Source organism: Falco punctatus (assembly GCF_963210335.1).
Source record: "Falco punctatus genome assembly, chromosome: 4".
NCBI classification, from domain to species: Eukaryota; Metazoa; Chordata; class Aves; order Falconiformes; family Falconidae; genus Falco; species Falco punctatus.
This window is the reverse complement of record NC_137583.1, coordinates 29,761,016-29,782,156: the sequence shown is the minus strand read 5'-3', so window position 1 is coordinate 29,782,156 and position 21,141 is coordinate 29,761,016. Positions and strand designations below refer to the sequence as shown.

Below are 21,141 nucleotides of genomic sequence, written 5' to 3'. Positions count from 1 at the left end.
CTTGTATTTAGCGTTTACCTGAAGCTTATTGCAAAAGAGTGTAAGAACTGCACTAAGAATTAGAACCAAAACTGAAAGTAATCCACGTTTGCAAATTCATATTTTGATCCTACACTGCCTTTGCACACCCACTGGCCCTTAATCAGATAAGCAGCAAAATCAACAAACTGGATTGCTGCTCCACTGGGCAGCCCGTCACCTCCCAGTATCATTTGGCTTTCCTTAAGTTCTGTGACAAATTAATAAGTGTTTGTATCTCTGCTGCACCATGGCCTGCATGAATGGGTGCTGTCAGTTCTGAAGGGTTTTGTATGGTGATGAGCTTGAAAGCTTTTTTATATTCATGATGTGTTGTCATCTTCTTGCCTGTTTGCTTTGGGGAATCCACTGGTTGTGTTACAATGACCTAACATTTAACAGGCGGTTCAGACTGTTGCCATTTATTGAGTTCAGAAAGCATAGCTCATGAAACTGCTTGCAGTTGTGCAAAAAATACTTGAAAATATGCTAATGCAAGAAATAAGCCTAGTTTCAATGAATAAATAAACTCCTGAAGAGTTGATCTTTCAGGGCTTTTTTAATGCTGTTGTAGCCTGTGAACAGCAGAACTCCCAACAGCAGAAGAGGTTTGGGATATAACGTGATATGGGAATAAAATTAAGAAAACAAAATGAATTCTTCTCACTGACCTTCCAGATGGTTCATTTGCTGTAAGATACTCCTTTCCTAAAAACGTTTGCTCTGATCACCTTTTAAAGATTTTACTTTCTTTAAGAATATTTGATTATTTTTTTTTACTATATCTGCATCATCTTATCGTCATAATCTAGTCAAGGAAGGAAACTTCCTTATTCCTTCACTGCAGCAATTGTAGCTATTGCCTCTTATAGCCCTCGAGCATACGTTAATTTCTCTTTGAACACTTTCCATTTACCTCTATTGATTTGCCTCATTTGATTTCACTTAACATTTCCTGTCTTCTTCCATCCCTTGTTGCTAAAATTCATCAACTTAATAAATTTATCTTTTTGATCTTGCATTAGCCCTGATTATTATCCAAGCTGTAGTTTAAATACTGTGTCTTCTGTGCCACTCAGAAAAAAGAAAAGTGATGCTTTTTATGGCGCTATGTATCCTGGCTGATCCAAAACATCGAATAGGAGAAGGTGATGTAGGGGATCAAAATTAAGATACTGGCTGTCTCTCAGGTGGGTTGTAGGTAGCAATGGGAGTGAGCTGAGTTCAGGTGCAGAGCTTGGATATGTACCTTCAAATTAGACCAAGGAAAGTGTCAAGTTTCTGAGGAAATCCGTAAAGGTGACGGCTCTGGTTGTGTAAGCTCTGCCTGAGATATCCAGGAAAATAGATATTTACCCAGATCATCAGCCAAGCGGCAGACGTAGGAGAGGAGAGTGAGGGCTGATACCCTCTTTCACAGGGTTGCATTGAAAGGGCGTTTGTGGAGCCTGTCAGGGAGACAGGCTGTGACAAGTGATTTCTCCTTTCTCATGGCTAAATTAGTTTCTACACTAGCCAAGGATCCACTCTTGTGTAACTTATTACAATGGCCTAGATATGTATGTGTTCCTTTGCCTAATCTGAACGTGTTTGTAATTGGCTTTCCAGCACAAGTACCACCATTTGGCAGTAAATAGTTATCTTTCTATTCCCTCCTTACATTTTAACTACACTTTATATTTTACAAAGGTTTAGAAAAGAGAGGAAATTGTTTGACAAGGATATGTCCCAGATATCATACTTATCTTTTAATAACTAGATAAATCAACTTTTCTATTCTTTTAATATTCTCTGTTTCCCTCCAGGTCTTTTTCTTTACGTCTTATGTCCCTTTATCAAACTTCTTTAGCCATCTTAGTCATTTCTTCCTTCATGTTTCCTGCTGCTGCAAAAATTCCCCAGTGCTTTTCTTTGACTGTTTTTCCCCCTTATTAAGATCCTGCACCGGGGTTTTTACTCCCACATTCTTCATATCTGTATAAACAAAAACGATTGTAGTATCTTGGTTACTTCTCCCCGTTGATATCTGTCTTTCCGTGGGCTTTAAAATGATCAAAGTGTTATAGTATTAAAGGTACAGAAATCCTGTCATGAAATGTATTGGACCAGTAATGGGAGAGCTGGTGCCGTGGATAAAAGGAAGTATTTGCAGGTGGAAAAAATCAAAATGTTCGAAGTGTAAGACACTAAGACTTTACTAGGATCTAAGCATGCTCAGGAGCTCGAAAAAAATCACTTTTTTATTTATTGGTGTAGCACAGGCTGTTTCAGTTGGAAGGGCCCGATGGTGAACATGTAGCCCTGGCCACGTTAAAGCGCGGTGTTACAGGCATTCTGCAGATGCCTCTTAAACACTGGCAGGCTCAGGCCATCGGCCGCCTCTCTAGGAAGCCTGTTCCAGTGTCTGACTACCCTCAGTGCTTCCCAATGTCCAGTTTAAACATGCCCTGGTGCAGCTCTGGACCATTCCCATGTGTCCTATCGCTGGATACCAGGGAGAAGAGCTCAGCATCCCCCTCTCCACAGCCCCTCCTCAGGAAGCTGCAGAAAGCAATGAAGCCGCTCCTCAGCCTCCTTTCTTCCAACCTAGACAAGCCCAAATCCTTAGCCACTCCTCCTACAATGTTCCTTCGGGCCCTTAAGGAGTCTAATGCTAGCCACCCGGCTGTGGAAATGGTGCTGTAGGAATATGCCTAGCAAACTGACAGCCACGGCGTGCGAGGGTACCCCAGGCAGCACGGGGTGAGCCCACTAGGGTGCCGGGAGCCTCTCGCTGCTGATGCTCACGATGCTCACCTTCAAATGTGGGTGCCCAGAGCACATTAAGGCACTGCAGTGACTCGGCTCTGTTCCCAAACCTGTTTGTAACCTCAGCCTGCAGGAGCACAGTCTGAAGCCACAGATGCTTAGAAAAGCCAAGTTCACCCTTTGAGGTATTGCTGTGATCAAATTCGTTCTATGCGAGGCAGCTCTGGCTGTTGCCCCACCTCCCCTAGCAGCTGCCAAAGAAAAAAAAAGGACAAGGGAACTCTGGTGCATAGTCAACAGCACTGTGAGTCAGCACACCAAAATTAATACCATCTGTATCCCAATTTAATTCCAGTGTTTGTGACAACGTGCACCACACGCAAGCATGGCATTCATTCAGGAGAGTGCAGGAACTCTGTTTCTGCCTTCTCTGTGAGTGGGCATGTGGCATATTTGCAGTGGGAAACAAATGTCATTGACTTTGTCTAATAGCCACAGGTAAGATGAAACCCTCCATATTCATGCACTGACCTTCACGAAGGAAGCACGCGGGGTTTGGCTCCCCTTGTTCTTGTTACAGCCAAAATGTGGTGGGAGTTCAGGCTCTAGCTGGGATATTAATTCCAAGAGAAAGAGATGGTCTCAGGTGCTGCAGACCCCTTTCGGTCATTGGGAAGATGAGCAGAGGGTTGGCAGAATCATGTCATGACTGTTTTGTTTTCAGCTGGTTTGATTTGGATTTGTTGGCTGCCCTCTGCCCTGTCTTAACTCTGTGAAGCGTTTAATCATACAACTGTATTCAGCTTGTGCAATAAAGCCCCACACCAGTTCTGGTATTAATTGATTTTGGAAGTCAGCAGCTGGACGGAAAGTTACCATTGAGCTCCAGAAGTGAGAGCCTGATTAAATTGCTGGGTTTACAGAATGGGTTTGAACATTTGGCAGATCCTCTTCGGGGGACAGTTGTTGCTAGTGGTGCGTGAGAACTCTGGAAAGCCCTCCTTTGCACAGTTGAATCATTAATAATACAGGCTAAACTGTGAACTCCTAATTGTCAGGCAGGTTGGACTGGGGATTATCACTTACAGGCATCAACAAAATTGATTATTAAGTGCCGCATGGTTGAGGCAGGACCTCACAGCTTGCGGGCTGCTGCTTTGGGCTGTGGGTAAGGGCAGCAGCGTTGAATGGCAGAAGAGGAGAAGGGTCAGCGCTCGCCGGGCAGTTACAGGGGAGTGGGAGAGCTGGGAAAAGGCAAGTGCAAAAGCAGGAGCAAGCCTTTACTTGAGCGGTATGAAGGCTGCACAGTTTGGGCAATCCAGCTGTGCTGCAGCTGAAGAACCTTTAGCTCGAGCCGGTGCTGCAGCTGTGAGAGGGCAGAGCAGCACGAGCGTGTGTGCGTCCACGTGTGCCTGTGCGCGGCTGTGCTGGGGCAGGGGAAGCTGAGAGCTGAGAGTGTCGGCTTGAACTGGCTCAACCAGGTGACATCAGTTGCACGGAGTCTGTTCCTTTGCCTTTCTGAAAAGGTACCAGTATCCTCAGGAAGGATTAAACTGGTTTTCTATCACGTTGGTATCAAGGATGGCAAGTGCAATCAGCTTTATTGCAGATCATATTCAATAGACCCCTGTGTGCACCGCTGTGTATGATTTCCTCATAAGGTACAGCACCTGACTGGGGGAGGACTGCCACATAGCAGTGGTTTATAACACTAAAGGAAGTAAATTGCTTCATTCCGGTCTCAGAGAAACAATTATGTTAAACTAATAGTAGTTTTGGTGCTCTTCTGCTGGAAGAAAACCCTAACCCTTTCTCTCTCTCTCATTGATGCTGTGACTTCAGGGTACCAGATTGCCTACCGACTGGCCAGCAGCAGCCCGAACAAGTTCACGACGGTGGAGGTTGGCTCAACAGTCAGGCAGTTTACTGCTACGGATCTCACCCCTGAGTCAGCATACATCTTCCGGACATCTGCCAAGACCAGGCAGGGCTGGGGGGAGCCTCTGGAAGCCACAGTGATCACAACAGAAAAAAGAGGTAATGCTTGCAGCCACAGGTTGAGGTACTTGCTGTTGCATGCATTGGAGTCTGCGCTGCGTTTAGGGGAACTTTAATAACAAGCTACAGCCTGTGCAGCTCCTCCCTCTCACCCCATAAACATGCCCCAAACCATCATGATTTGAGAAACCTGGTGAGCAAGACAGACTTTATGAGACACAGTTCTTCTAACCTGCCAGGCTGTTGGAGATTGATTTTTCCATCAGCTGCTATATTGGCCATACGCAGCCTCCTCCGGCAGTCAGATCTTTTTTCAGCTCTCTCATTTTCTAGAAAGATTGCAATCTTAAGAAAGTAAGTGATGGATGAATTATATTGATTAGAGAATGCAAAAGGAGAGGTGGCGATCTTGCAGGATTTCTCCACAGCTTCTCCATCGTACCTCAGTCCTGACCTAATGTGTTAGCAAATTCTCTGGCCTTTCACTGCCACACGCTCGAGCAGAGTGTTTGCATCTGGATCGCTCAGAATTTTTCTGCTTCTTGCATCAGCCATAAAATGGTTATTCGCATTCTGAATCTCCAGTCAGGTTCTGTTCTGTGGGGAACCTACTTGAAGAAAGCACCAGTTACACATGTATAAATGAAACCAGATGCTTAGATACCAAATGTATCAAAATATGAAAGGTATATAAGGTATTACAGAATCTGCTCTGCATCATTACTCGTTTTTTTTTAATGCTTTGGCTTAAGTAACTGCTCAATTCCCCAGTCTTAGAACAGATCCCTAGAGATGCCAGTTAGAAAAATTATATTTTCTACTTGTGCATGAAGGTTTTATTTTTTTGTAATTCAGAGCTAAAAGAGAATATAGTGGTAAGGAACAGGAGTGTGGGTTTTCTTCTGGTCTTGTACTATATGCCATGTTCCACTGCAAAGCATGTATCTGGTCTCTTGAGCTGGCAAAGTCAAAACTAGCCAGGGTAGCGTTACCAGCATCACTGGATCGTGTGCCATGTGCCGCTGGGATCTGTTGAGTTGTCTGGATATTGATCTTTAAGAAAACTTCTCTCTCAAAAATTAGAAGTATGCAACTTCTGTGATTTATAAAAATCACAGTTCAGAGAGAAGCACCCTTCAGCAGGTAACCAGGGCAGACCTCCACAGATGTCTTTCAACTATTGTTAACACTTTTGCATGTGCTTGTGTGCCTGGTCTTGGCTCTTGCCCAAGTCTTGCACTATAATACAACCAGTTACATTTATTTCCAGTTCTTAAAACATGCTTGCTAAGCAATCTCTTGTTTTAACTCCTTTCTAGACCTTGCAAATCATTTAGTACAAGAGTAAGGATTTGCCCACATAATAATGTCTTCCGTATTATTTTCCTATAACACTTCTAAGAAGAGAGGGCATTGGCCTGAATTCTTTACCGTGAGGGTGGTGAGGCACTGGGGCAGGCTGCCCAGGGCAGCTGTGGGTGCCCCATCCCTGGCAGTGCTCAAGGCCAGGCTGGACGGGGCTGGGGGCACCCTGGGCTAGTGGAAGGTGTCCCTGCCCATGGCGGGGCGTCGGAACTCAATGGTCTTTAAGGTCCCTTCCAACCCAAACCATCCTATGAGTCTATGATGTTCAACAACAGGCAACAAGATCTGTGGGGTGCACTTCAACTACTTCTGGCCTGTTTGGTGTTAAAATTTTCACTGGCATAGCTCTCTAGGTCATGTGCAGCCTTCCCAGTGTGTAACAGTGCAGTCCTCAGAGAAACAACTTCCAGAGCTGTGTTAGGAAACTTAAAGCACCTCTGCTAAAGATACTGTCCATCCAAGAGATTTATTGGCTCAAGGTATCTTCCACCCCTGTCTGATTGCTGTCAGAGTGGAAGTTTAAAGTCCAACATATGGAAGTTTCAAAAAGCCCCACCATGCCCAATAAAGTGAATACTCAAAGCTTGGAGCCTCTCCTTTTCAATAAAATGTGCTCGGATTTCACAGACCATGCACAAGCTGTTGCTGGATACACAATAGCTCAAGGCAGAACTCCCAGCTCTGCTGTGGGAACAATGATCTCTTGTTGCTATCGATGCTTTAGGGTTATCTTGAATAGGCAAGCCATAGTATGAAATGCACCCTTTCTCTTTTTGATGGATGGCTCTGCTGTATCTCTATGCATGCTATGGATCTGAGTCCCAAGGCAGGGAGCATTAACTGAAGTGATCCCGTATGTAAAGTGTAGAGAGAAGAATTGTGTAATATCATATCAGCAAGATTGATATGAGGGGATGATAAAGAAATCTATCCAGCGCAGCTATTCTGCTAACAAGTGAATAAACAAACAAACCTGAAACTTCTGTACATGGCAATAAATATTCTAGAGTGAAAAGATATTTGATTTCCATTAATAAAAATTCATTCAATACTCTGTGCAGTCCTTGATACTAAGGTAGGCAGACACAAAAATTCCCTCAAAAATTAGCAAAATCAGTTACTCTTGTCCTTTTATATTCCTTGGATAATCCCAATATAAATCTTTACATTTTGCAATTACACCTGTGATTTATAGATCTCGACTTGCATTGTAGCTGTATCCTCCAGAGGTTCTTCTGTAGTGCTTTGAATCTACGTAGTAGTGTGTTACCCTTCAGAATAGTAACTCCAGTGATCAGAGCAGAACTGAGTCAGAAAATGTAAATGCGGCAAGAAATTAAAAGTAGTCCATTGAGTCACATGGCCTGGCCTTACATTCCTGTGCAATTCGCTCACCTTAGCATTTGCTCGTGGCTAAATTCCCATAAATAAACTCTTTATACTAATGGGTTTGTACAAACAGTCAGGAAGTATGTCTTGCCATACAAGAGATTTTAAGATCTCCCATTAGCCGCAGAAGGAAACCCAGTCATGGGGGACTGACAGCAAGATCTGACCTGCCCAAAACTGCAAGCTGGTTAAAGCTTATCAGCAGAGAGTATTAAATCCCTGCACAACACTCGCTTCCTCTGATAGAATAACCCTGAATACCTGTCTCAGCCTGTCAGTGTAAGGCATTGACCTTTTGCATTGTACTCCAGCTCGCAGGCTGCCGGCACCAGGGGCTTCCTCCAGCTGATAGCTTACAAATCTTTGGGCACCGGTGTCAGCAAGAGCATGCTGCAGAGAAATGCCAAAAAATAGAGGAAATGGTTTTATGGTAAGGCAGCGAAGTGCTGGCCCTATGGAGCGGTGAGGAATCAGGCAGGCGGAGTTGTGTTCGTGGAAACAAGTGCTGATGAAGTTGAATTGAATTGCTTCTCAAAAGCAAGTCACTGCGGTGTCTCCAATCAATTTCTGCTTTATTACATGCCACACATTTTAATCAGAATCAATAATCTTCATGATAAACAATTAAACAATTATTCCTCACTCTATAGAGTTTCTCTATTGAAATCGATGGAGTGCAGAGACACAGTGACGGGAAAGGAGATCTATATTGAAACAGTTGGGGACCAGCATGCTTATACCTCCATTTCCATTCCCTGCCTCATCTAAAAGGTGTACGGGTAATTACTCTGGAGAGCTCTCCCTCAGCACAGGCACTGGTTGGGTTTTGCAGGCTCAAGGTTTTGCAGGTTCAGGGTTAGTGGGCACGAAGGGAAGAACTGGGGAGCTCTGGAAGTGAACTGCAGTGGGTGCTCACCCCCAGCTCTGCACTGTCCCCAGGCTGGGCTTTGGAAGCAGCAGCAGGAGCTGTTGATGGTTCCCAGTCCCTGGCCAGAGAGAGCCGTTACAGGAATTATTGGCTGCAAGTTGTATACTTGGACTCTGCTGCACAGCAGCCTGTTCCAGCTCATCCCTTCCTTGTCTTCATGCTTCAGCTGGGGAGCAGCTGGTGGAAGAGGATGCTACACAGCACACAGAGAAAGAACGTAGTCCCAGGGTACCAAGTAGTAAGCACAGGTTAAAAAGTGAACTAGTTTACAGGCAAATTCTGTCAAAAGAGCAATTGCAGCTAGAAGCATAGCTGAGTTTCATTAAAGATTTCCTTGGTTTGCTTGGCTGCTGGTCCTAATGGTTCTTCCTTAACCTACCAGGCTGACACCCCCCCCCAGGTTTGATGTAGGAAGGTGTGTATTCAATGGTGTCCTGTGCAGGGAGAAAAGAATTGATTTTACTGCTCTTCTTTGCAGTAGGAGGTTAAGGAATGAGGTGGTTTGTGTTCTTCATGGGGCAGATCCCGAAGTTCAGTCTCCCATAGCACTACCACTATGAAAATCTGATCAGGCTGTCAGGTTTCATGTTAGCTTGAATTTCCTCTCAAAGAAGTACCGAATTATGGTTTAATTGCAGAACGACCAGCACCCCCCAGGCAGGTGATGACCCCCCAGAGTGATGTGTCGTCACGGAGTCTGCTGTTGAAGTGGGTCCCAGGAAGCGATGGGTCTTCACCAATACGGTATTTTACAGTACAAGTGCGAGAACTGCCAAATGGAGACTGGCAAACCTACTCCTCTTCCATCAGCCATGAGGCGACGTCCTGCATTATTGAAAGGTACCATATGATCCCAGGCTAGCATAGAAATTCCCAAACTTCCCACTTCCAACAGTTAGGAAACCAAAGCAAGCATCACTCAGCTTCACAGTCTTTTGACGGGAGAGAGGTTAAGTGAGGTCACTGCTCCCATTTTAGAGGTGGTGTTACAAGCAGCAGTTGAGAGATTTGCTGAAGGTCATGCAATAAATCTAATTAAAGTTGGATTGCAATGTATCTTTTTGAAGCCCTTCCTGAAAGCTCAGCACTGTAGATAATGCTACTCAGGCTAAACCATATGTAGCTACACAATGCTCTGTAAAATACAACTAGTTAAAAAATCCTTTCAGTAGTGACTGATGTTAAAATCCACTCTCAATGCTACATTGCAGTTATCTCTACGTAAGTTTTTCCAGATGAAATGAGAACCATTTTTATCTGTATTTTCCATACTGAAGTTTATAGATAGAATCAGAATGTTTAAACTTTGTTATTCAGGCTTCATTATAGCCTCAGTGCTGCTGTTGTAGTTAAAGTCCTTGTAACATCTACAAAAGCAATTGAATGTCTGTGAGAAGGTACTTGTTTTGCCGTCCATTTCCTCTGTTGACAAGCTTGTACAAATCAGATTATTTCCAAAAGGCTGTGAGCTTTTGGTGAGTCAAGTATGGAAAGCATTCAGATATGGATTTTTCAGGTCTGTTATAAGAACATCAGTAGCTATGGCATATGGTAGCTCACCGATCATCTGCTAGAAGATGCAGATACATTGCTATCCTTTCATCTGTGCAGAAAAAAAAGACAATTTGACAGTTACAGGGACAAATATAGACCTGATTCATTGACCTTGGAGGTGTTATACGCACCCCAAATTATATCTGGTATCTTTCTAGTCAAAACCTGTAAAATCAAGGAAACCAGCTATGTCATTTAGACTTGGCATTACTGAAAACAAAAGATCAAGAAAAGACGATTCAAGTTATTCAAGTTGCTGTAGGTAAGTAATGGTGTCCTAATAGGGTGGCACTAGTGGAAAAGATTTCTTCTCCCCCTGGCTAAAAGCATTTTCCTGTGAAAATCCAGAAGAGTAGCATGTGCGTGATGCGAGAGTGCTGTCCCTCAGAACGCATTATCCCTTGCTGTTTAATCATTCCTTACAAGTAACTTTACTTGGGATTGTAGTCGGTGTTACAACTGCCAGCTGATGGCTGGACACTACCAATTAATTAGCTAAATCCCCTGTAACTTACAGCTCTGCATTTCTAGCCTCTGCATGCGACTTGAGAGGCAGCCTCCTCTACACCTTCCCCTGCCAAGCCAAGGCAGAAGAACCTTTGCGAAGGTTATGTCAGCTGGAAATCACTCTCTGCAGATCTTAAAGCACTGCACAGAGAAAAGAGCTGCAAGGAACCTGTTGTTAGGGTCTTTATTAAGTCATCCAGATAATAGCATTAATTTGAAATTCAGTAAGAATAAAATGCACTAATCAAACGGGATGGTCTAGAAGATTAGTCCAAAGGCTGGTGCTCTGAATTCCAGTGCCTGCTGGGCTCTGGCTGACCCTGGGCACCTTCCCTGCCTCCTCCTGCCTCTCATCCCCATCCATGCCCTGAGGATGAGCTGACCCACAGAGCTGGTTTGAGGCTATCTCAGGCAAAGCACCTTTGAAAGCCAGGTTTTGTCCAGCCATACACGGCTCTCATCTTGTCCTTCCCAACAAGCCCCAGTCACAAGCTGCTCCCGTGAACTGCAGTGTCCTGGGTGTTTTCTGAAGCCCGACTCAGCTGTGAGTCTGCGTGTTTTCAGGAGCTCAGGCCAGTGGAAATCTGAGAAGACACTGGTGGCAGCAAGGGCGCGAACACCCCTGCATCATGGGAAGCTGTGGGATGCTGCAAGGAAGAGGCGACATGGAGAAGAGACAAACCACTCAATGACTTCAGTTCCAAGGGGCAGGGTCTCTGCAGAGGCTCATTCTGGGGCAGGTTGTGATGATGTGGGGAGATTTCATCCCTCAGCTGTGTTGGGTTTTTTTACATTCCACAGCTTGAACCCCTTCACCTCTTACAAAATGCGAGTGAAAGCAACCAATGACATCGGAGACAGCGACTTCAGCACGGAGACGGAGGCGGTCACAACTCTGCAGGACGGTAAGCAACGAGGAGAGGCACACGGGGGGCATCGCCGTGGGATGGGCGCTCCCCAGTGCTCTGGGGTTTGCTGGACTGGCTGTAATGTGTTCTCCACTGGGACTGCGGAGCGAAAATTGAACAGCCAATGTGGTTTTGTTCATAGGAGATTGATACAGGTAGTAATGAGATGTGGCTGAATTAATAACAGGCAGCCTTAAGTGTCCTGCTGTGCCCTCTGATAATGAATCGTTCTTTCAGGAGTCTCAAAATGGAATTAAACTCCATTTGATTGGCTTCCAAACTTTGCACTAACCATTATCTTTGCAGAAATTGAATAATTTACAAGAGATCATTAAAAATAAATGCAGAACCACACATACTTTTGAAGAAGTTTCTTCAATTGTTTTCACTCACCATCCACATCAGTCTGCAATATGGCAAAATTGCTGAGGTGTAAGTAAGAAAGAATATGAAGCTCCTAGAAACATGAACATTTAATCCTGCAGATCAGGGCTAATAAACTGTGAATGACATTGACAAGGCTTTTATTTTTAGCCTTAGAGATCAGCTTCTAATTCCTTGATTGTATAAAGTCAATGTCTGAATGCAGAAGTAGCTCTGATGTCTTGAATGGAGAAAGGAGCTCTGCAAAGTGTGAAAAAGCATCGGTATTTACTCTTAGCCTGGGAAACGGGGTAATACTGGGGTGCATATTTATATATGTATGTATATATGGTGCTAGGAATCAGCCAGAATTTCATACAGCTCAAGGAATGACTAGTTAAGTACGACACTGAAGTACAAAAATAGGAAACAGTTTTGCAAATGAATGTTGAGAGAATGTGATCTTGAAATTAGAAATCGGAGGACAGAGTTCAGGAGTATCCTAAGTTAAACAAGAACACACGTAATACTTGAATAATGTGCCTGGCAGCCTTTTAAAGACATCCTGACCTTCCTGAAGAGTGTCTGCTGTATTGGTGTGGGCTGTAACTGGTACTAATGAGACAGCACTGACTCACTGTTTCAGAATTTAAAATTTTATTTTCAATTCTCTTTGAATTTAGCTATGGTGAATCCAGAGTTGTGCTTGGACTCTCACAGCAGGGAAACATTGTGAGAGCTTCTCACCTCCATAACAAACTGCACTTTTATTCTGCTGAGCAAACCTGGTGCTGCCACTAGAGCATTGCACTGCGGCGGGCTGTCAGCTCCTGATAAGCCTTCCCTTCTCCGTGTTTGAGCTGCTGCAGCCTGTGTGTATGTGCTGCAGGCCATGGGCACAGGCACGGCTTAACCCATGGCAGATCCAGGTGTCCCAACTAAAATAATCTGTGACTATGTCACACAGACTCCTAAAACCAAGGTGGGCTTGCCCCAGCTGTGGGAATAGTATCATGGCAATTTTGGAATTGGTTTGCTCGCGCTTCCAAGCACACACACAGGTGGTTCAGCTTCCCCTCAAGTATGTATCCAGTTGTTTGGGAGCAGCTGGCACGCTGCAGCTTCCTCTAGATTTACGCCCTCAGCTTTTTCTTTTATTCCTGCTCAAGTTGCCAAGGCCATAGGTAGAGTGAGAGCTGAACGAGAAGTGGCTGGCAATGTTCATATCCACAGCATGGCGTTTGAGACCCACCACACGGTAGCTGGGATAGAAGGTTTTCTTCACCAGTGAGGAAGGAGAACCTGGTGAAGAAAAGCTGCCCGTTCCCCAGCCTGTGGCTGTAACAGCTTTGCTTACCTACCTTTCGTATTTAGTTCCAGGTGAACCACCCAGTTCCGTGTTGGTAACTCCCCACACGACTTCATCTGTCCTTGTGCAGTGGCAGGTAGGTACAATGAGAAATCTTGATAGTTCTGGAACAATTTTTTGGTTGCTTTGACTTGTTGATATTTATGGTGCGTGGCAAGGGCCATTTTCCTGAGCTGGAAGTGCAGCAGTAAAGTTGAAAGACTGCAGCTGCTTCCTTATTTCCCTGATCCAGGCAGGGATTTTGGTGACGGATGGAAATTTCTGGCAATTGCTTTTACTTTGTGCCCCATGAGGGAAAGCTTGGGAGGGGAAGGAGTTTCTGTAGCAGTGGCCAAGATCACTACTTGTACTGCCCTTTCATCGATGCCGACGGACATGCACCTTTCCACGGCAAACACTCACCGGAGCGCGGCAGCGGTACAGCTGAGCGGTGAACAGCTCGCTTCCCTCCGCGTTGCATAGCGCCTCCTTCAGCTGCTGAAATGATCAGAAGCACAGACTGTGCCCGAGATCCTGCTCGTGCCTTTGAGGAACTCCACATGCCCTCTTGGCTCTTTGAGGGCTAAAAATTGAGATTTCTTCAGAGAAAAGGAAGGAAGTTTGAGCTCTCCGCAATATCTCCGAGTTGGATGTGAAAGTATTCGTGCCAAGCCTGCGCTTTATGTAAGCCTTGCCTCTGCCTGCCTTTATCTTTCAATACTGACCTCCTGGGAGATGCTGGAACATTTTGTGACCCAGTGCCTGAGGCTTCTTTTTGCAGAGTGAGCATTAATAGAGGGAACCCAGTGGGGTACTGTGCGTTATCCGTCACCTAGCCTGGAAAGCCTCTGCCACCCTGCTCCTGAGACAATGTCCCACACACATAATAAGGATGACTTTGGACAGATTGCATTATAGTGAAAAATGTACATATGCGTTTACAGTACAGATGGGGCTCCTTGCATTTTTGGAAAAAAAAATATATGTATGAGGGTCTGTTTATTGCTATGCAGCAGCACTTTAAAAATATGCCTGGCTGTACTGCTGAGTTGCTGGCCCAAGTTCACGAAGCATAATAGTAAGCAACAACATTGCTTACAGCATGTTGGACAAATAGAAGACATGTTGAACAGTTTTACCAAAGGAATTATGGGGAGATGTAAATCTACCACCCCACCTACAAATAAAGCCCCCAGCGAAGGGAAAAAGGTATACCCAGAGAGGACAAGGAGGATGTGAGGCGTGATGTACCACAGAAATAAACATTCCCCCAATTGACTGATTATTGGTGTGTAGTTAATGTGAAATAGGTGGTTGTTTAGGTAATTGGATGCTTTTTATTTCATGAAAATGAAATGGGGTTGCTGTGCCAGAGCCATCTCAAGGGAGTTGTGGGCGATTATATGTCATTACTACATATATATTAATAGGTCCTGGTAATTCAGCCGTACTATATTTTTCAAATAAACAAAAATCTTCAAGTCCCACAATAGCCTCCAATTAAGAGGAAGTTTCACAGCAGTGTCTAAGAAATAATGTAAACTGAAAACAGTAGTCAAGCTAAATGGGAGAGTAGATTTCCAAGCAACGCTAAATTTTTAACTTTGAGCTGTTTTAATAATTCACAAAACAAACTCTAGATGCACTATCTGTGCTTTCAGCTGCTTGGTCCAATCAGTCCATTATTTTTAAATTTAAAGTAGGAAGAAAATAAGTAATTTCCATTGAGGTCTGTTTTATCAATAATGCAAGGTTATTTCCGATGTGAAGGATGTTACAGTTGACATCAGGATCATGTTCTGTTCTGCTTCTACCTTAAAGATAACAATTATTCAAACTTAACATTTCAGTCTTTTTTTTTTTTTAATTATTTTTAAACAGCACAAAAATGTTTCTCTTACTTCTGTACATTTCAGGCTGCTACTCGTAATCATTTTACCTATTTCAGCAGATCCCTCAGGCCTTCCTACAAAATCCTAAATAATCCATTACATCAAAAGCAGAGTTTTGTCCATGAAAGACAGCTAGGAAGGGGAAGACCTGACCTTTTAGCAGAGTACCCTTTTCAGGGAAGAACCAACATTTCCATTGCAAGGAGAAAGACCATTTTCAAGCCATCTATTTTCTGAGCTTTCCTGTCCTAAATTTAAAGGAAGGAAAAAATGGAGAATCACATGAAAGAAAAACGTTTGGTACCACAATAAGGAATTAAGCGTTATCTGTTAGGCAGTTATATAGCAGAGCAGGGAGTAACAGTCTCTTTCTCAGCTTCAGCAGTGTTTTCTTTTTAAGATTCTGTAGGATATTCCACCTCATTTTTTTTATTATTATTTAAAAAAAAAAAAGGTATTAATATTTGAAATAGGAAAAAGACATTGAATCTTTCCAAGAGCACCTTCCTTCTAGGTAGTGATTAACTTAAAATACAAATCCATTTAATGTTCACAGTATTTTTTTGTTATGTGAAGTTTATTTCCTTGCTGGACAGGTTCTGTTTTCTTGCACCTTCTCTCCTCCGTGGTGATACACTCAAGTGCCTCCCTTCACCCTGTCTCTGGAGAAGGCAGTCCTGGTGCCTTGCGTTGGGACCCCTCCCTGCCAGGAGAGGGGGAGGGAAGGATGCTGCCATGCTGTGGAGCCCTTCTCTGCCCCATCACAATTAAAACAACTTCAGTGTAATACAGAAAACAAGAGAGAAAAGTCAAAAGATTGGAAAAGAGAAAGAAAAAAGAAAGATCACAATAGATATACCAGTAACTGCCAGTAAACCACAGCTTGTCATCTCCACCTTGCAGAGGAGAACATTTCAGCTGGTCCCTGAGCCATGGTGTCGCCAGGCAGCCCTGGACAAACTGTGGTCTGTTTGCTCCATCCCTTGGACACGGGGCTCAGCTAGGAAAGGCTGTTGTACAAGAGGTTGATTTATTTGCCTTGTGAAATGGAGTCTGCGAGGGAATATGATTGCCCTTTTTAAAATACATCATGGGAGTAAACACCCCGTAGGGAGAAGAACAGTTGAACCCAAAAGGCAGAGTTAGCACAGGAACAAATGGTTATAAACTAGCTACGAATTGTTTAGATTAGAAATTAAATGCATGTTTCTAACCACCCAAGCAGTGAGGCTTGGAACAGCTTTCCAACAGGAATACTGGGAAGCAGAAAACTCAGCCCGTGTTCTGGTGGAGGTTGCTGTTTGTGACAGGGACAGTAAGGAGCTGACTCTCTGCAGTCCTGAGGGCCCAGTCCTGCTGATTGCTGAGGTCCCTCGCAATCCTGTGTTCCTGAATCATTCTGTAGTGCGGATGCTAAATAACAGTGAAAGGTAGTCAGAGCTTCTCCAAAGGATGGAGCAAAATAATGAGCGTGAAACAATGATGAATGAGGTTCTCCAGCCATGCAGAGCAAGGACTGCGGGATCTTGGGGCTATTTGGATTGCTTTCAGCAGGCTCTGGGCAGGACAGCTGCAAAAGAAGGCAGCTTCTTGCGGGAGCAGTTTCTGCTCTTTTTCCTGGTAGCTGTAGAGCTTTCTTACACGCTGGTTCACATAATTTTCTTGTTTGGTTTCCATAAACTGCAGTCTTTCTACTTAATTCTTTCAGCCCTCACCCAAAGCAAAGTCCTTTGCACTGAGATGGGACAGCCCCCTCTTTCCATTTGCCATCGTGCTGAAGTAATGGAAAATTCTTGTCATTTCTGGAAGCGGAATGCTAGGTTATTACCAAATATCTTCCTTCTTTCCTGTAAAAGTATTCTTAGTTTCTTCATTAAAATTAGATGTGGTATTACCTTCTATTGTGGCAGCATTTCACACCAGCAATTAATTTGTCCACAATGGACAGAAGGGTTCCCTTAGCAAAGACTGCTAGGGATCTTTCTGGATTAAAGGCAAGATCATCATTAAAATCCTTTATATTTTCAGCCCCTTAAATTTCAGCACAAGAATCTTTAGAAGATGGCTCAGGGCATCTTCTCTGCAGTTCTTAGCTTGTGTTAGACTCATGAAAGTATTTTTTTTCCCAAACATGAAGAAGCCCTTTGCTTGTCTCTATTTAAGCAAGCCATTCAGACAAAAATGGCCTTTTCAGTGTGTGTCAGCACCCGAAGGAAGATGTGAGGGGCTGCTGAAGAATCCTTGCTGAGGCGCTATGTCTTTGAGCATCTCCCAGCATGTTGCAGAAGAAAAAACCCTCCTATCAGAGCCGGTGCAATGGCCATACACACTGCACTGCTCCATGCTGCTGGGGAGGGGCTGGGATTGCCTGTGGGACTGGACCTGTACAACGCACCAAAGTCCATCACACCGTGACTCCTCGCTAAATGCCTCTCTGAGGCTATGAGACCTATTTTCATCTTCCTAATTAAAGCCCAAATACACCAATTCTTTGTTATTCTCTCATCAGTCTTTCAGTAAAATAATGGCGAATGAAGAATGTCCTATGAGAAGTCCCCAAGGAAAATAGCCACAAAAGGAATTCTGTCTTTGACAAATTTATTTATTTCTTTTCATCTTGGAAGAAGTGAAGTGCTGGTTTACTGTTCCGCTGGTGGTGGCCAGCAACATGCATTTTCAAGGACACGTTTAAGTAAATTATCACACAAAAGTTCCCATGGACCGAGAAGGAAAGGAGCTTAGCTCTCAGCGTAGTACATCAGGTGTCAGGTTTTGAGTAAAGAGCCTTTTGTAATTGCCACAGCTGAGTAAAATCATTAAAGTTGCCTTTAATGTGTTTTCCAAATGACACAGCCTTTGACCCTGTGCATTACCAATGGCTATTTTCAGCAGGGAGCATGGTGTCCCTTCGTGCAGGACTGGTGTCCGCTGCTGCCCGTTGTGATGGATGTTGGATGCGATGCACACCTTAACAATTCTGTTCTTAACCTGAATGTTTTTCAGCCTCCCAAAGTTGAGAGTCTAAACGGCTTGCTGTTGGGATACCGGATCTACTACCGGGAGCTGGATTACGACACTGGATCTGGAACAGAATCCAAAACCATCCAGAACCCTTCAGCTTTAAGAGCAGAGCTCACACGTAAGCCTGTGTTTGGGGCCCTATGATACCCCAGAATGGTAATCCATCATTATACCGGGCACCGTATGCCCTTTTGCTCCATGGAAATAACACACCGTTGTGTCTGAGAGACCTGGGGATAATTTAGCTTTTACATAATCGGGGTGAAGATGCTAAAAAATGCTAGTTAACTTCTGCCCCATCAGCAGCAGTTGTAATGGTACGTGCTAATCTACGCCAGCATACTTGGAATTGATGTTCTGTCCCCCACGTATCCTCTGATTCCCTGCTTTCTGCTGCCTCCATTTCACGATTACCCTAGTATACTTTGTTCTGCCGTCAGACAAAAAAAAAGAGAGAGACTTTGTTTTCCTCAGCTGGGAACCTTTTTCTTTCATGCTATTTTTTTAATCATTTTTATTTTGTTATTCTTCTTGCAGTATAGGAAAACAGCCGAGAAGTTTTAAATACAGTTTTTACAGTTCCAAATTGTTTGTCCCTATTTTGGAAGAAAATAGCAAAAATGAGCAATAATTTTAAGGTGCACGCTTGCCATGTTAGTCACTGGGATTTTTGGCTCACATGGAAAGAAGGTGGAGAGGGAGAGGAATAATAGAAAACTGAAAAGGATTTTTAGACAAAGGCTAGAAAGGAAATCAGAGGGAAGAATAGGCAGAATAAGATGATGGGAGGCAAAGATGTGAGTGAGCCCTTGGTAGCCTGACAGACATGGCCCAGCAATGAGATGTGCTCACAGAGGCACCAGCTTTTGTCCTGTTTGATGTCAGTGGAATATTCAGAATATTATAATACGCTAAGAGCAGCAGCATAGGGATGAGTGAGACCATTTCAATATCTTACACCATCTTCCATGTTTCTCTGAACCCATCAAAGTCGTTTCTACAAAAGCAAGAGTGATTTTTGTGGGGATGTGGAAAAAGTGGATGCCTTAAATATAAATAGAAATAAGCACCTAACTGACCTCCGTCACATGGTTAGTGCTGAATGAGACTTCTCCGGCTGTACAGAGTTTTAACAAGGACAGAGCAGAGATGTAAATCTCTACTCATAGATGTAGGTCTGCATAAGGGTTTTTCTCCAGACAAAAGCTGAATCACTGACTCTGTATATTATCATTAAATAATGACTTTGGATGTTGTCTAGTCTCACAAGCCAGGGAGCCTGTGAAACCTACCGGATTCCTTTCTTCCCTCTTCTTGGCTGGCCCTGCAGCTATGTTCCTAATAGCTGTAGAGTAGAAAAAAACATGCTGTACCTCTCCAGAGAGTCAAGAGAAAGGGGTGGAGAGAAGTGTATTTTAAGCAAAATATCCCTCCTTCTCCTCGTAATATGACAGTTCACCCTTAGAACACCTCTGTTCCTCACTGACCTGCGGTTTTGTACAACTTGGCATATTATTACAATTTGCTCACAGCAGGAATATTGAATCCTAGAAGTGAAACTGTGGGAAATCTCACACACGTTTAAAGAAATGGGTCCCGTCCTATTGTAGGTGTTCGCTCTTCGTGGCTGGTGTTCCAGGTCTTTACCCTGCAGCTCTTCAGGATATGAATTTTGCATGTTGAGAAATAAGGATGTATAATACAGTGTTGAGTGTTTCCCCCCTAGAAATTCTTTCATTTTCACTCATTTGTTCTATTGAATCTAGAAGTCAGGACATTTCTGTGTTGTATGTTTGTGAGATTCTGTTTGAGGAGGAAATGAAACAGCCCTGTGTGAGTGAGATGCTTTTGATGTGTTACGAGAGAGTGATGTGATTTTATTGCCCTTCAAGGTATAGTCCTAAAGCTCAAACTGTGTGTGTGTGTGCACTGCATCATTTGCCTCTGTCTCTGCTGTACATCATTTGCAATAACTATTTCCTCGCACTGTAACAAGCTTTCTGCTTTGCTTACCCTGAATAGCCCAAAGCAGCTTCAAGACAGTGAACAGCAGCTCTGCATTAACGACGTATGAATTAACACGTAAGTGCACATTGCCTTTAGATGGGATTCTGTAATGGTTCAAAATACATTACGGGCAAACTCCTATGGTTCTCCTCAGTGGATCTAGCAGAAATCAACACATATTAATGATTCAGCTTTCTCAAGTTTCTTTTTCTTTAAGCCTTTGCTTTCCCTACATCAAGAGACGTTGACGATGCAAGTAGGTAGCTGTTGTATAAATGTGGCTGCTGGGAAGGTAAAACATTATTGACTGAAAAAAGCCAGTATTGCTGATGCTAAATGAATTTTGATTCGCTTGCTACATATTTTGCAGTCCATCTGAGTTTAGCTGTATCACATCATTAGTCCTATGATTCAAGCATTGAGATGCTCGGGCATTCCGTGGAGCAGGAGGCCAGCTTAGAGAGGGCCCAATGAGTTCATGTGCATCTCCAGAGGTGTTTTCAATTGGAAATGAATAAAATAGCATTCGACAGAGTTAAAAGGCAAGTTGCTTTGTAGTGGTGATGGTTCACTAGATAGGTTTTGCCCAAGGCTTTTGAGTCACAGATTGTGATGGGCTGAAAAAAAAAATATGCAGCCCTATCCCCACTGAAACTTGCATGCATGAACTCATGCGTTCCATTTTCTTACACATGCAGTTAACACTAAAATCTCCCTTGTGGCTTTTTGTGGCAGCAATTAAGGGTTCCCTGTACAAGCCGCCCGCAACTATATCCTATATATGTTACTTTTGTTTGTTTGTTTGTTTACAAACTTAGCATCGTTATTGCTGATTTGCTTGCTACATGTTTTGCGGTCCATCTGAGTTTAGGGGTATCACATGAAAAAAATAGTGATGTGATGTCATTTACAATATGCCTGAGACTGGGGAATGATGCTGGATTTGGAGTCAGATATAGGAGCACAACACTTCTAAATATTTCTGTGAAACGGAATGATTCGTTTTATTGAACCTTCCCAAACCCATGGCACGCTGTCAGCCACAGAGTCAAGGCTGCTATCTGATTCATAGACAGCAGAAGAAATTATTGGCAA

General features: G+C 43.6%; 1 protein-coding gene across 4 annotated transcripts in view; it reads left to right on the top strand.

The window, feature by feature from the left end:
- Positions 1-21,141, top strand: part of SDK1 (sidekick cell adhesion molecule 1) — a gene marked incomplete at its 3' end in the record, with an annotated part of 406,390 nt that overhangs the window by 341,055 nt on the left and 44,194 nt on the right. For 3 of the 4 annotated variants that reach the window (XM_080382366.1, XM_080382367.1, XM_080382365.1), the window contains 6 exons: positions 4,609-4,803; positions 9,085-9,286; positions 11,309-11,412; positions 13,153-13,223; positions 18,022-18,157; positions 20,062-20,121. In XM_080382366.1, the coding sequence (XP_080238492.1) occupies positions 4,609-4,803; positions 9,085-9,286; positions 11,309-11,412; positions 13,153-13,223; positions 18,022-18,157; positions 20,062-20,121 (768 nt within the window). The remainder of the gene's footprint in view (positions 1-4,608; positions 4,804-9,084; positions 9,287-11,308; positions 11,413-13,152; positions 13,224-18,021; positions 18,158-20,061; positions 20,122-21,141) is intronic. The other variant, XM_080382368.1, reaches the window with a different exon arrangement.